At 51.7% G+C, this 12,303-nt stretch overlaps 1 protein-coding gene across 1 annotated transcript in view; it reads right to left on the reverse strand.

The window, feature by feature from the left end:
• PODXL2 (podocalyxin like 2) overlaps window positions 1–11,866 on the reverse strand; it is a 32,448-nt gene extending 20,582 nt beyond the window's left edge. The window contains exons 1-2 of the mRNA XM_021532090.2: window positions 11,739–11,866; window positions 1,356–1,649 (exon numbers count right to left, since the gene is read on the reverse strand). Of these exons, the coding sequence (XP_021387765.2) occupies window positions 1,356–1,649; window positions 11,739–11,787 (343 nt within the window). The 5' untranslated portion in view covers window positions 11,788–11,866. The remainder of the gene's footprint in view (window positions 1–1,355; window positions 1,650–11,738) is intronic.
• Between the last annotated feature and the right edge of the window lie 437 nt (window positions 11,867–12,303).

Below are 12,303 nucleotides of genomic sequence, written 5' to 3' on the forward strand. Positions count from 1 at the left end.
CCAACCGCGGCGCCATCCCAACAACAACGGCTCCATCCCAACAACAACGGCTCCATCCCAACCGCGGCGCCACCCCAACCGCGGCGCCATCCCAACCGCGGCTCCATCCCAACAACAACGGCTCCATCCCAACCGCGGCGCCATCCCAACGGCAACGGTGCCTTCCCAACGGCAACGGCGCCTTCCCAACGGCAACGGCGCCTTCCCAACGGCAACGGCGCCTTCCCCCCCCAGCACCGCTGCACGGCACAGCTGCCCCACAGCCAAGCCTCCAAATGCCCCAGGGCAGCCAGAGCACAGCCAGACAGGTTCAGCAGCACTGTCAGTGAGCAAAGGACTATGGAGACCTAAGCTGGGATGGTCCTTGACCCACATAGTGTGCACTGTGCCCCAGTGGGCAACCCAAGCCACAGCTCTGTGGTAGCTCTCAGCCCTGTGTGAGCACAGGTGTTTTTTAAGGTCACAGAAATAGGAGAGGAGATAAAACAAGACTTGTGCTTTCTAATTGCAGACCTCAGTCAGATCTGCTGAGAGCGATACTGCATAAGGGAGGAGGGATAAGGCTGAAGCCTGGCCCTTGGGTAACACTTAATACACACCCCACATGACACTTAAGAGCAGGAGCATGTGAAATAATCTCCTAAGCTACTGGAAACCCTGCAATGCACCTCCTTCTTCCTCTCATCCCTCTCTCTGAGAGCATCTCAAAGCCAATGACGGGCTTGGGGAGAGACTACTGAGGGAACTCAGTGGTCTCAGAGAAACACTCCAGAAAGGAAAGCAAACTCAAATGCCAATGGAACTCATTTTGGTCATGACCTCTCAGGAAGTAGGAGGACAGGGTAGACAACAGGACAGCTGCCCAAGGGACAAAACCTGCTATTTTCTCTTGGACCAAATCCGCACTGTATTCACAGAGTGAGGAATCCAGAATTTGACTCGGGGAACTCGTTCTGACTCAAACACTAGGATGGTCTTGATCTCAGTCAGACTCTTGAGACCTTAAAGTTGTGCTTAATAGATAGCAACAGAAAAAAACAAGATAGAAGAGAGCATAAAGGGGAGAAAGTGAAGGGAGGGCATGAGGCAATGGGAAACTAGATGGAGGCAATGCTTTTCCCAGCTCATAGTAGCTCAGGAATAAAAGCTCAGCTTTAACTTGGTTTCTAAAGCCTCTGCTTGCTCAGGGTTCATTGGGGACACATCAGGCACTGAGGTGAGAAAATAGAGCTGACATTTAATCTCAGGCCCTCTTAGCAAGAATTGTGTCAAAGCAGGAAGATAGATCCCTGCATCTCTCCACTTCCCCAGAGTCCTTGCAGAGTGGGAGGAAGAATGGGGCAAAAATAACTTACCTGTTGCTGGTCCCAAGTCCAGGCTGGAGTCATTGAGCTCTCCCCCATCTTCCCAGAAGTACTGTGGGGGCTGCAAGATCTTGGACTCCTCATTCTCCTCACTGGCAAAGCCTGACCCTGGAGCAGCATGCAGAGAGACAGGGGCAAGATCTGGCTCTGCAGCCTCCGATCTGGTTTGCTCGTGGGAATTCACAGCCTCCAGGTGGGACATCATAGCAAATTCCAGCAGGGAAGTTGATGTGAGGCCATCGGCAGTTGGGTCCTCTGAGGAGGCAAGGCAGAGGCACAAGGACCCTGTAAAATGACAGAAAACACACATCAGAGAAAGGAATGACACTCACTGGGCTTGTCTTCCCCTTGAAGCCTATTCCTGCCAAGCCAAACTGCCCTGAAGATGGGCTGTGCTCTCAGCTGATGAGGAAGATTACGGTATTTTAGGAAACAACCATAAGCATGCAGAGTAGCATTCACATCCAGGGGGAGTCAGTGCCAAGCAATCATCCAGCCTGGAGCACCTCTTTCTGGGGTGATGATTCACCCTCTCTGAGGTGTTTTTGCCTCTGTTAAAGGATGAGATGCCTTGTTAATCAGCCATCCTGGAGAGGAGGTGGAATGTCATGTACTTCAGCTGTGAAACTCTGTCCTTGTGAAAACAATGACAGCTTCTATCAGACTGTCCTGATCTACAGCTATATTATATGCAGGGAAGCTGATTCAAACCAATATTATTTACAATCATGTTTTAAATCTGTAGGGTGAAAATCTATTTTTTGGTTTGAACATCAATGCACTCACAGTGTTGGTTTTCATAAGGAAGGGCTGACCGTTACAGGTAACAATTATATTGTGACAGCAGCAAACATCCACCTAGCACTAAGCAGGAAAGCAAGGTGCATTTTGCACTTTTCTATCAACATTACACTCGTATTATTTCCATTTGAACTATCAGAAGGATTGACTGACACTTCTTGATTCCTGCATGAGACTTTAATTGTGATTTGTGTCAAGGTACATTCACATGCATATTGAACTCCAATCAAAATGCAAGAAAACGGCACCTGGGAGTTAGCTTTATTCAGCTACTAAATACCATTATAAATATGGAGGCATAAGGAAAAAAAAATTACCAAAAGCTGTTTTATATTTAAAACAGTTTTTGTTAAGCAAGTGAAGTAACTAATCTGGGTGAACTGAACCATTTGCTTTGCAGCCCTCTATCATTCAGAACATCAAAGCTACAAGATTTCGTCCTCTCACAGCTGATTTTTATTCATAGATTAGAAGGAAAAAGGACAAGTTTTCTTGCTTTCTCAGCTCAGACTCAGTTCCTCAATTGTTAATGAAGTAGTCACTGAACTGAACTAATTGAATAAGCTGAAATGAAGACTAATTTGGTATTTTTCTTTGATAACTGATTTTCTAGACAACAGAAATGCAGCAGCTGTAATCCATCTGGACTTCAGTTTAACATCTGATACAGTGCCTCATGAGGAATTACAAGAGACACAAGAAAAGACACCTATTAGCAGGAAAACTGTAAGGCATTGGCTATGCAAAAAAAAAAAATCACAGAGGCTTGTGCTGGAGGGAGGCTACTAGTGAAATTCCTCATGGTTTGTCTTTGGATCTGCTGCTCCCTCACATTTTCCTAAGTGACCTTGGAACAAAAAGTAGGAAGGTGATAATGAAATTAGCCAAGGACACAAAACAAGGAGACATCCTCCCTGCACAGAAAAACCATAGGTACAGCTAGGTGATCTTGAGAATGGGAATAACAGAAATATTATGAAAAGAAATAGCATAAAGTGATAAGCCCCTTGAGAGCTAGCACAAAACATTTCTGATACAAGCTGGGAAAACATCCATCAGAAATGTCTTAAGAGGAGAAACTCATGTATTAGGAACAGCTCTGAGATACCACTGGAATGCAGATGTGAAAATCCTTGCAGAGTAGTGAAGTATTAGAAATAGAGATTTTACAAAGTACTACTGAGACATCACCTGGGTGCTGCACACAGATCTGGATACACAAGGCCTGAAATTATTTAAGCAGAGCTGAACTGCCTTCAGGCAAGGGCACAAACAAGGCATGATGTTGCTACCCACCACTGTACCCTACAGCTCCACATCCCAGAAGCACAAATCCAAATCAGGGCAAGTGCTAAGATGAGCTATGGGGCAATGGCAGATGGGTTGGCCCAGGTGCGATCATTGAAAACAAGTTGGCACAGAAAGTTTGGGATTTACTGTTCACCTGAGAGACTGATTACCAAACCTGTCCTGGGAATACTAGAAGCCAGAAATGCATTTCATAAGTCTTGTGCCTGCTCTGACCCTCTCCACCTTCCTCTACTGTTCTCTGAACTCATCAAAATCCAGTATTGGTTACCCTTTCACATACACACTTGGGCCAGGCTTCAGCACTTCTCAGTCTTGTTTATTTTGCCCTATTGATCCAAGGCAAGATCAGCTGAGGCCTGAGCAGCAACAAAAAGGGAATGACAAAAGAAGCAGAGTATCAAAGGGGAGGGAAGCTACTGCAGCATCACAGAGCCAACCAAAACACCTCAGGGCATCTCTAGGGATGTGCCAGCTCCTGAGCCAGGCAGGAACAGTGAAGTCCACAGCTGGAACCAAGAGCCTGCACACCCCTTGTGCATGAGCACAGACCCAGGAAGATCTGGCCAGGACAGCCCTATGCTGGTTCAGGGGTGCTCAGCAGGCTCCAATGTGAGCTTCCCCAGCTGACAGGCAACACCTGCATCACTCATGGAGCACCAGGGAGAGCACTCGTCTTGAGGAGCTTACAGATTAAGCAAACATGACAGAGAGTGGCGAGGAGGAGAAAAGAAACATTATTCTCAAAGTTATCCATCAAAGAAGAGCAGAAGGATAGGAAGAGACCATGGCAGGTCCAAGGCCACATGGAATATTTGGTTTATATGTGACTGCAACTGACTGCCTGGATCCTGAGCAAGCTCTTTAGCCACCACAGTGCCTCAGTTTCTCCTGACTCCTATTGGCAGAGACATGGCTGATGTGGCACCTCAGCTTCACAGCCACACTACAAAGCACATCCTGGGTATCCCCAGCAGCAAGATAAAGTCTCAAAATGTACCTCTGTGCCAGCATCTACACTGCTTCAAACCTCTTTCCCATCAGCTATACTCTGTTAGGGCTGCCTACAGAGCTCAGCCAGAGTCCACCCCACCCCTTCCACAACACACATCTCATGGCAGGTGAACCTGGCAGTCCAGAGAGCTATTTCCATCCATGTGGGAAGCTCAGATGCTGGGAATTTGTTTACCTTCCTTTAACTCTGAAGTGTTTACCCAGTTAAAACCTCCTAAGCTGCATTATCTGGTTTACTGGGATGTTGTGCTTTCCTCAGCCTGGGATAAAACTACACCACCTCATCCCTAAGAATGAGTCATGCACAGCCTGAGCAAGACAGGTGTCTTGTTCCTGGGGTGGATGTGAGTAACACTCTGGGGTCTGATCTATGGGCACAGGATGCAGAGACTGGGGGAACCCTCTGTGCCAGCACCAGCCTGAATGCCCCAGGGCTTAAAGAACCACCACACCAGGGTACAAATCAGTACCTTTCCAGACATCACCCTGACACCACTTCATTCATGCCTTCTGCACCAGCAGCAAAAACCCAAAGGCTTGGGGTGCCAAAAAGCAGCCTGAAGATTTGCCATCTTCCCCCTCTCTTTCAAGCCTCTCAGAAAGGAGCTCCACACAGCTGTCAACTCCAAGGCAAAGAAAGAATCAAAGCATGAGCTGAGCTGGGAGGCAGGGGAGCACAGCTGAGAAAGGAAATTTAATGCCCAAGACCTCAGTTGCAGGCCATTTTCCTCCTAGGATGGGTAACAGGGATTAGACAACTTCTACCAGCCATCAGCCTCCCAATTTTGTATTCTAAAATGCGGATCAAGTGATAGGAATAAAGAAACAAATGAATAAAGACCTGCAACTGTAGATGGGAGGGAGCAGGGAACGAAGCCAGGGCTCACCAGCTGCTTCAATGGGGCGTTTGTCTCTCATTTCTATTTTTGCGGCACCTCTGCGTAACCTGGAGGAGACGAGGCTCTGCATGCTAAAAAGGGCAGCCAGCCTTCGGGGAAACAGCAGGGCTTAGAGCACGGGAGGAAAAACCCTCCCAGAGCAGACAGAGGAGGGGCCAGAAAGCAGAGAAAGTGGGAGAGGTAGATTGAGAGGGAACAAAGGCAGAGAGCACCAAAACCGGGATGGGAGCTCCTGCGCTGGCTGCGCGCTGTCCTGCTGCCAGCACCCTCGGAGGTGACATGTGCAGGCAGTGCAAAAGATGTTTCACCTCTGTGAAGAGCAGAATGGGGCGATTCCAGAAGCAGGGAGTAATGCTGCAGTGCTACCTTTCTGAGGCCACTGAAAAAATGCCAGCCAGGAGGATACAGATGAAAAGAGTTTGTTAGTGCTGACCCCACTGACCCCTCAGAAAACAGTTCTAAGTCAAAGCGGGGAAGCTTGCTCTGCTCAGCTCAGCAGAGGATTCAACACAACAGCCCCAGACAAGGAGATGAGGGAGTTTTGCTCAACAACAGAAAAAAAAAAATCTGAAGAAAGACTATCTGCCATCTTTCTCACAAAGTGCTGTGAACAAAAGCAGTTTCACTATTCTAAATAATTCTAAAAGAACCCCAAAGTGTTTTCTATATTGGCTGACCAAAAATCACTTCATCCCTTTGCCACAAAGCAAGTCACCTCTCAATGGGACAGGGTAGCTATTTAAAAGCTCCCAACTGGCCTACTGAACAGGACTAGAAATTAAAGAGGAAATAAGTCATTTTTGTGTCCAGCTGAAATGAGAAGAGGGAATTGGGGAGATGAAATGGAATCTAGCTGTTGAAGCTGTGACTGTGTCAAAAAGCCTTTACAGATTTTTTGCTTTTTAATTAGTAACAAGCAAACCTCAATTTCCCTCCAAGGAAACAGACAATCATCCCTTAAGATGTCACCACATCAGCCTGATCTGTAGAGGGGCTGGAGTGCTCTTCAGTTTACCCAACAGAAGGGTGGTTTTACCTCTCCTTCCTGAGTGTTGTGGCTACGCCATAGTGCCAAGGAGGCAGGATCAGCCTGCTGAAGAGAAGAACATTTGCCTGGGGCACACTCTGACCTACCTGTCTGTCACCACCAACTAGCAGAGCCTGCACATCACTTGCATAATGGGTACCAGGGAGGGAGGTCAGAGCATGGTGGTATTGCCAACGAAGCAGCCACAAGAATGTCCATCTGGCCCTGCTACCGTTGACCTTCCTTTCAAGCCCACCCCACACCCAGGAGCTACCCAACAATGTTATTTCCTAGGAGAGCTGGGTCAGGAATGGGTCATTTACTGATAATCAGTTAGGACAGAAACACAATGACCAGATGAGGGAAGCATCTGCCAGGGATATTCCCTCCCCCAGACCACTGTGCCTGGAAAGGCCAGGGGAGCAAGGCCCAAGGGCAGAGAGGAGAGAGGCCCTAGGGAAGAACAGTCAAGGCACAAACCACTTCCAGAACATAACAAAATGCAGGGTAATTTAAATAACAAAAAGGGATCCCAACCATGGCCAGTGGAGGAAGAGGTGGAAAAGTTGTTTGACTGAGGGATGTCTAAGCTGACTCCCATACAGTCAGCTGGAGCCTCTGCACTCCAAACCCTCTACAGCTTGCACAGGGGAGCATATGGGATGATTGTGTATCAAACCAAGTTCTTCTGGTGCTCATTCAGAGTTACAGACCATAGCTGTTCTGGGACACACCACCTAAGAGAACTCTCCCACTGCAGCTTCCACACAGCCTTATTTCTGTTCTCCTGCACTGCACTGAACTACTTACACATCCAGCCATGGCCCTAATCTCAGAGATCACTTCCAATTAGGGCTTCAGAAAACAAGATCAGACTGCCATCCTCCTCTGGTACTGCCAGCAACCAGGTCCCTTACTGAGTGTCCCTCTAAAACCATCCACCTTCCTGTGTCTCCAGCATGTTTTAGAAAGCAATAGGAAAAGCACTTGGTCTGCAGGGAGCACATACTTACCTACCTACACCAAGAAGAGCAACAAGGCACAACGGAAGAGGCCCTTGCAACGGGACAGCTCTTTAGAGGGATGTTGTGCCAGCATCTTTAGGCTTTTACAGCTCCTTACAGCAAACAGAATGAGAGCTCCAGCTCCACCCAGCTGCAGGGAGTGCGTGTCTGCATGAACTGGGTGGGCACCACCTCACAAAGAACTGCCAACATCTGCTCCCTTGGTATTTCAGCAGAGAACATCCAGGGCACGCAGGCCCAGGTACACCCATGGGAAACAGCAAGGCACTGCCAGGGATGCACCTGCTCTTGCAGATAATTGCAGATGTGCCCCTGGGCAGCACTGGGGCCTGGTGTCCAGGGCTGCTGGGCATCCTCATATCCTCATCCCAATGCCAAGATGTGTCAGGTCTCCTGTCCTTAGGATCTGTGACATCCAGACTGCTCTAAACACCTCCAGCCATTCTCACACGAGAGGCTCCACGCAAGCAGGTCACAGACACTTCGACATGCCGGCCTGTCCTCCCCTCTGCTCAGCCATTCATGCCGGGAGCCACAGTCTCACTTGGTCTCAGTCTCCCAGACTGTTTGCCTTCACTCCCTCCCTAGATTGTCTCGTAGCCTTCACACCTCCCTCCTCTGCTGCTGCAACGTCTGCTCTCCTCCACGATTCCTGCTATCGACAATGGCAGCTCCCAGCTCGGAGCCAGGGGAGATGCAGCCCCTGGGAAAACAGCATCGGGTAGACAGCTCTACACAGCAGAAGTGAATTTTCTTTCCTCAGTTATCTTTCATAGGTCTCTTCAAACAGCCCACAGGCCTGCAGGAGTTAACAGACCATGGGATGAAAGCCACTGATCTAAGAGAAAAACCATAGCTCACAGACTTCTGTGCCCTCTTGCAGGCCCAAAGCATTTCATCTGTCCTGCCAGGCCTGTGCTTCCTCTTCTCACTCTTCCCAGGCTGGACTATGTACCACACAATGCTCACTCCGATTCCCAGCACACCAAATAAAGGCACGTGCCTGCTTCTTTTGCAAAGCCTAGGCAGAGCAAGCAAAACCTCAGGTGCCTGAGAGACTTCCCTTGAGACATGGTCACCTATCAAAATATAACTGAAGCCTTTTACACACCAAAAGGTCCTTAAATTCCCTAGCATAACACTGAGCACAAAACACTCCACTCCAGCCCCTGCAGCAGAGCAATGACAACCACCCTGCCACACACTGCATGCCCAAGAGGCTCCACTCTCCAAACAGCCTCATGTATCCTAGGCAAAAAAAAAAGCTCATGCAGAGGTTTGGTGGTCCCAGGGCACATGTGTGGCTTCTGACTACCTTCACAACACCAGGCAGGACAAGAGGAGCCATGGCTGCAGCTGGCCTATAGAGAGAAGGCTGCAAAGCTGGTTTTCCAGCACTAACAAATTGACCCCAACCAAGAATGTACCAAAGCCTGGTAACCACAACAGGGCTTCACCAGGCACAGAGACAGACAGGGACTGATCTGAGCCCCAGCAGGGTGCACCTTCCTTGCCAGCATCCCTGGCCCTCTGAATAAACCGACACACGTGTTTTCTTGGCCTCGGCGCAGGCTGTGCTCGTGTGGCTGACAAATAGCCTCTCTCCATTCTTTTGGGATTACGTGTTTCAATAGTGCCCTGGTTTCGGCAAACAGGCAGCAAGAATGAGGAGCCAGTTCACCCCAGCACCAGCTGCGAGCCGTGGTGCACCTTCCTGCAGCCCCTCTGCCCCAGCCCTGCTGCAGGGCTGTCGGTGCTGCTGCTCACCCAGGTACCCACACAGTGCCACAGCTTCTTCCCAGGCACAGCGAGTGGGAAAACTTCTGTGCAGCTCGTCGCCAGCAGCTTCCCCTGGAGGGCTTAATGTGGTTATTTCTACCCCTGATGCCTGTAATTAAATGAACATTTCCTTATGGCAATGAGGCAGCCAAGGAAAAACTGACTACAGGGAATTTTCATTCATCCTGATCTATACTCCCTCATCTCTGGCTTGTTCACACAATGCTAACAAGACATCTTCTAAGCAGGCAGAAAGAAAAAAAAAACTCCTTAAACAGCCCACATGCAGATAACCACCTGGGGAGACAAAAAGAGGAAGGAGACCAGTTCCCTCCTCCCCCAGCATCATTTTTCTACTTCCAAAACCAAAGGGGCTCAGATACCCTAGAGCCTGGAGAGATGTTTCAAAACTCTGCCAACAGACTGTGCTACCCAGCAGTCTGATGGGACCCTGAGGAGGCACATGTCCCATTTCAGCACATCCTGCAGGTCTGTGGAGACTCCCAGCCCAGGGAAACACATAGGGAACTGCACACAGCTCTCCAGCTCCCTCTCAGGTATTAACTGTTCCTGTCCTGTGTGACTGGAGAAGTGAGGCTGGAGTGCACTGAATTGTTTCAGACTGGAACTGATCCTGAACCACCAAGCAAAGCTACTACCCAGAACAGAGCTTGATGTACAAATTCCCAGCAGTCTGCAGCTCCACTTCTGACCTCCCATCTAGGTAGGAGCCCAGTTGTCTGGGGACACCTGACCAACTGAGTCCAACCCCACAGTACTGCCAATGCCCACCAGGATTACAAATTTCACTAGATTAGGAACTGAGCTGTCCCTGGGAGCTACTCCTCACCTCCCACCCCTATGCCTCTCCCTGCTTGGACAGCAGAGAGGATCACAGGGAAAGCAAGGACCCAAATCCTCCATATCACCACCAGCTGGACGACACTACTAGAAAGTTTCAATCAGCCTCAGCAGAATAGGAAGCATATCCTCCCCTCAGCACAGCAGTACCAGTGGTGGTCCTTTGGGCTGCCACATTTTAAAACCACCATGAGGTCCCTCTCCTTCCTGTGCAGAACAAACTTAGCTTTCCACCTATGGGAATGGGGTCAACCCTTGCTGGCAGATTGGCAGGATGGGATTGTGGCAGCTCTCCCCTCTTACATGTTCAATTTTCCTCTGGAGGAGACAGAGGTTTGGCTGAATTTGGGCACAGGGGTTTCCTGCTGAGACATGGCTGAAGAACCTTTGCCAGCTGTGCCCAAGGTATTCCCTTAGTGAGGACAACCTGCCTGGAAACCACAGAATTGGCTCCCTCCTCAGCTCCGGAAAGACTTATTGCTTCTGTGCCACAGAGTATTGGCACAAAACCCCAACAGGTTTTCAGATCCATTCTGCTCTTTAAGCTCACTATTGTTTGCAAACCTAAAAGGCTTTATTTCTTCTCTTTCAGGAGCCTCAGATGACAGACACAGCCTATGGACAGAGCAGCTCTACAGATGACACATTCCCCCATGAACATTTTCAGGAGATTGGGGTAATAAGAGAGATGTGCCAGGGGACTGGATGTCACTGTATCACAGCTTGGTCGTGCTGGAAGACAGTGACTGGTTGGTAAGTCAGCCCTTCCCTCCCTGTCAGAATGACTCAAGACAAAGACTCCCCCACACTTCAAATGTCCCCGTTCAGAACTCCTCTTCCACACTAACCAGATTTCTGTACAAAGGGATGGATTAGGAAGGAAGAGGACAATCTCAGCCTCATGGGTCTTTGGGGGATCCCTTTGTTGGGAAATTTCCCCAGACTATTTAAAAATAGAAGCAGAGCCTTCATAACTATTCAGAGTATAATTATTCCTGCACTTAACTGCCTTTCCCTTCACCCTACCTCCCCTCCAAATTTCAAGAGAAGGCTCTTGGGGAATCGTGGAGCAATCTGTGGTGGCCCGTTCTTTGTATCAGTTTCACGGTAGTTCGCAAAATCACCACGACGCCAGACGAAGCCACCGACACTCAAACGGGCGGTGTGGGGCAGCGCTGCCGCAGCCGAGACCGCCCGGGCCGGGCCGCGACCACCCACGCCCCGCTGCCGGTGCCCCGCGGTGCCGTGCCGGGAGCCCCATCTCGGGGCAGGAGAGCCGGGGGAGCAGCCCACGTGCATCCCGCCCACCGTGCCTGCCAACCCCCGGGGGTCCCGGGACACACACCGGCTGCCCCAGAGGCTCTGATGCCCGGCTGCGGGGGGCAGTGCCAGGCACACAGGGAGAGCCCCGGGGTGGCAGACCGGGAGCCGGCGCAAGTCCCGGTACGCGGGGTCAGTGGTGCCTGCGGGGAGCAGTGGGGTGATGGAAGTCCCGCTGCAGAGGTCCCGGCGCCCCGGGGCATTGGAGCCACGGTGCAGCGCTGTTCCCCGGGGTGTGGGGTAAGCAGACCCGCCTCCCGCCGGGGGTCGGGGACCGACACCCACCCGCCGCCCAGCCCGTAGGGATGGCAGCGACTCCCGCCGCGCCAGCCTCACTCACCGGCGGCCAGAAGCAGCAGCAACGCCGGGGCCCGGTGCAAGGGCTGCATGGCGGCGGCCGCTGCCCTGCCGCACCGCCTCTTCACGGGGAGCGGGGCCGCCCCGCCGCCCGCCGGGCTCTGCCCCTCGCCGCCGCGCCCGCCCGCCGCCCGGCCCCGCTCCGCATCCCGCCGCCCGGCGCCGCCTCCTCCCGCCGCCGCCGCCGCTCCGGGGGCGGGGAAGCGGCAGGGGGGTCCGCACTGCCCGCCGGCTGCGCGGGCCGAGCGGCGGGGCAGGGGCGGAGCGCAGCCCTCGGCTTGCTCCTAATTCCTGGCGGCGGAGGCACCGCCCAGCCGGCCGGCGCCCCCCGGCCGCGGGTCCCCGCGGGTCCCCGCACGCCGGCCCCGATGCCCACAACGAGTGCCGGCGGCGCGGCTGCTTGCGCGGGTGATGAGCCCCGCCGCGGGCAGCGGGGATGCGCCGGGCCCCGCCGCCGGCAGGGCAGAGCCCTGTCAGCCGTAACACCGGGGCAGCGACGGTCCCCAAACCACAGACCCCCCGCATCAGCCTGCTGACCTTTCTTTAGC

This window comes from Lonchura striata, chromosome 12, assembly GCF_046129695.1.
Source record: "Lonchura striata isolate bLonStr1 chromosome 12, bLonStr1.mat, whole genome shotgun sequence".
Taxonomy (NCBI): Eukaryota; Metazoa; Chordata; class Aves; order Passeriformes; family Estrildidae; genus Lonchura; species Lonchura striata.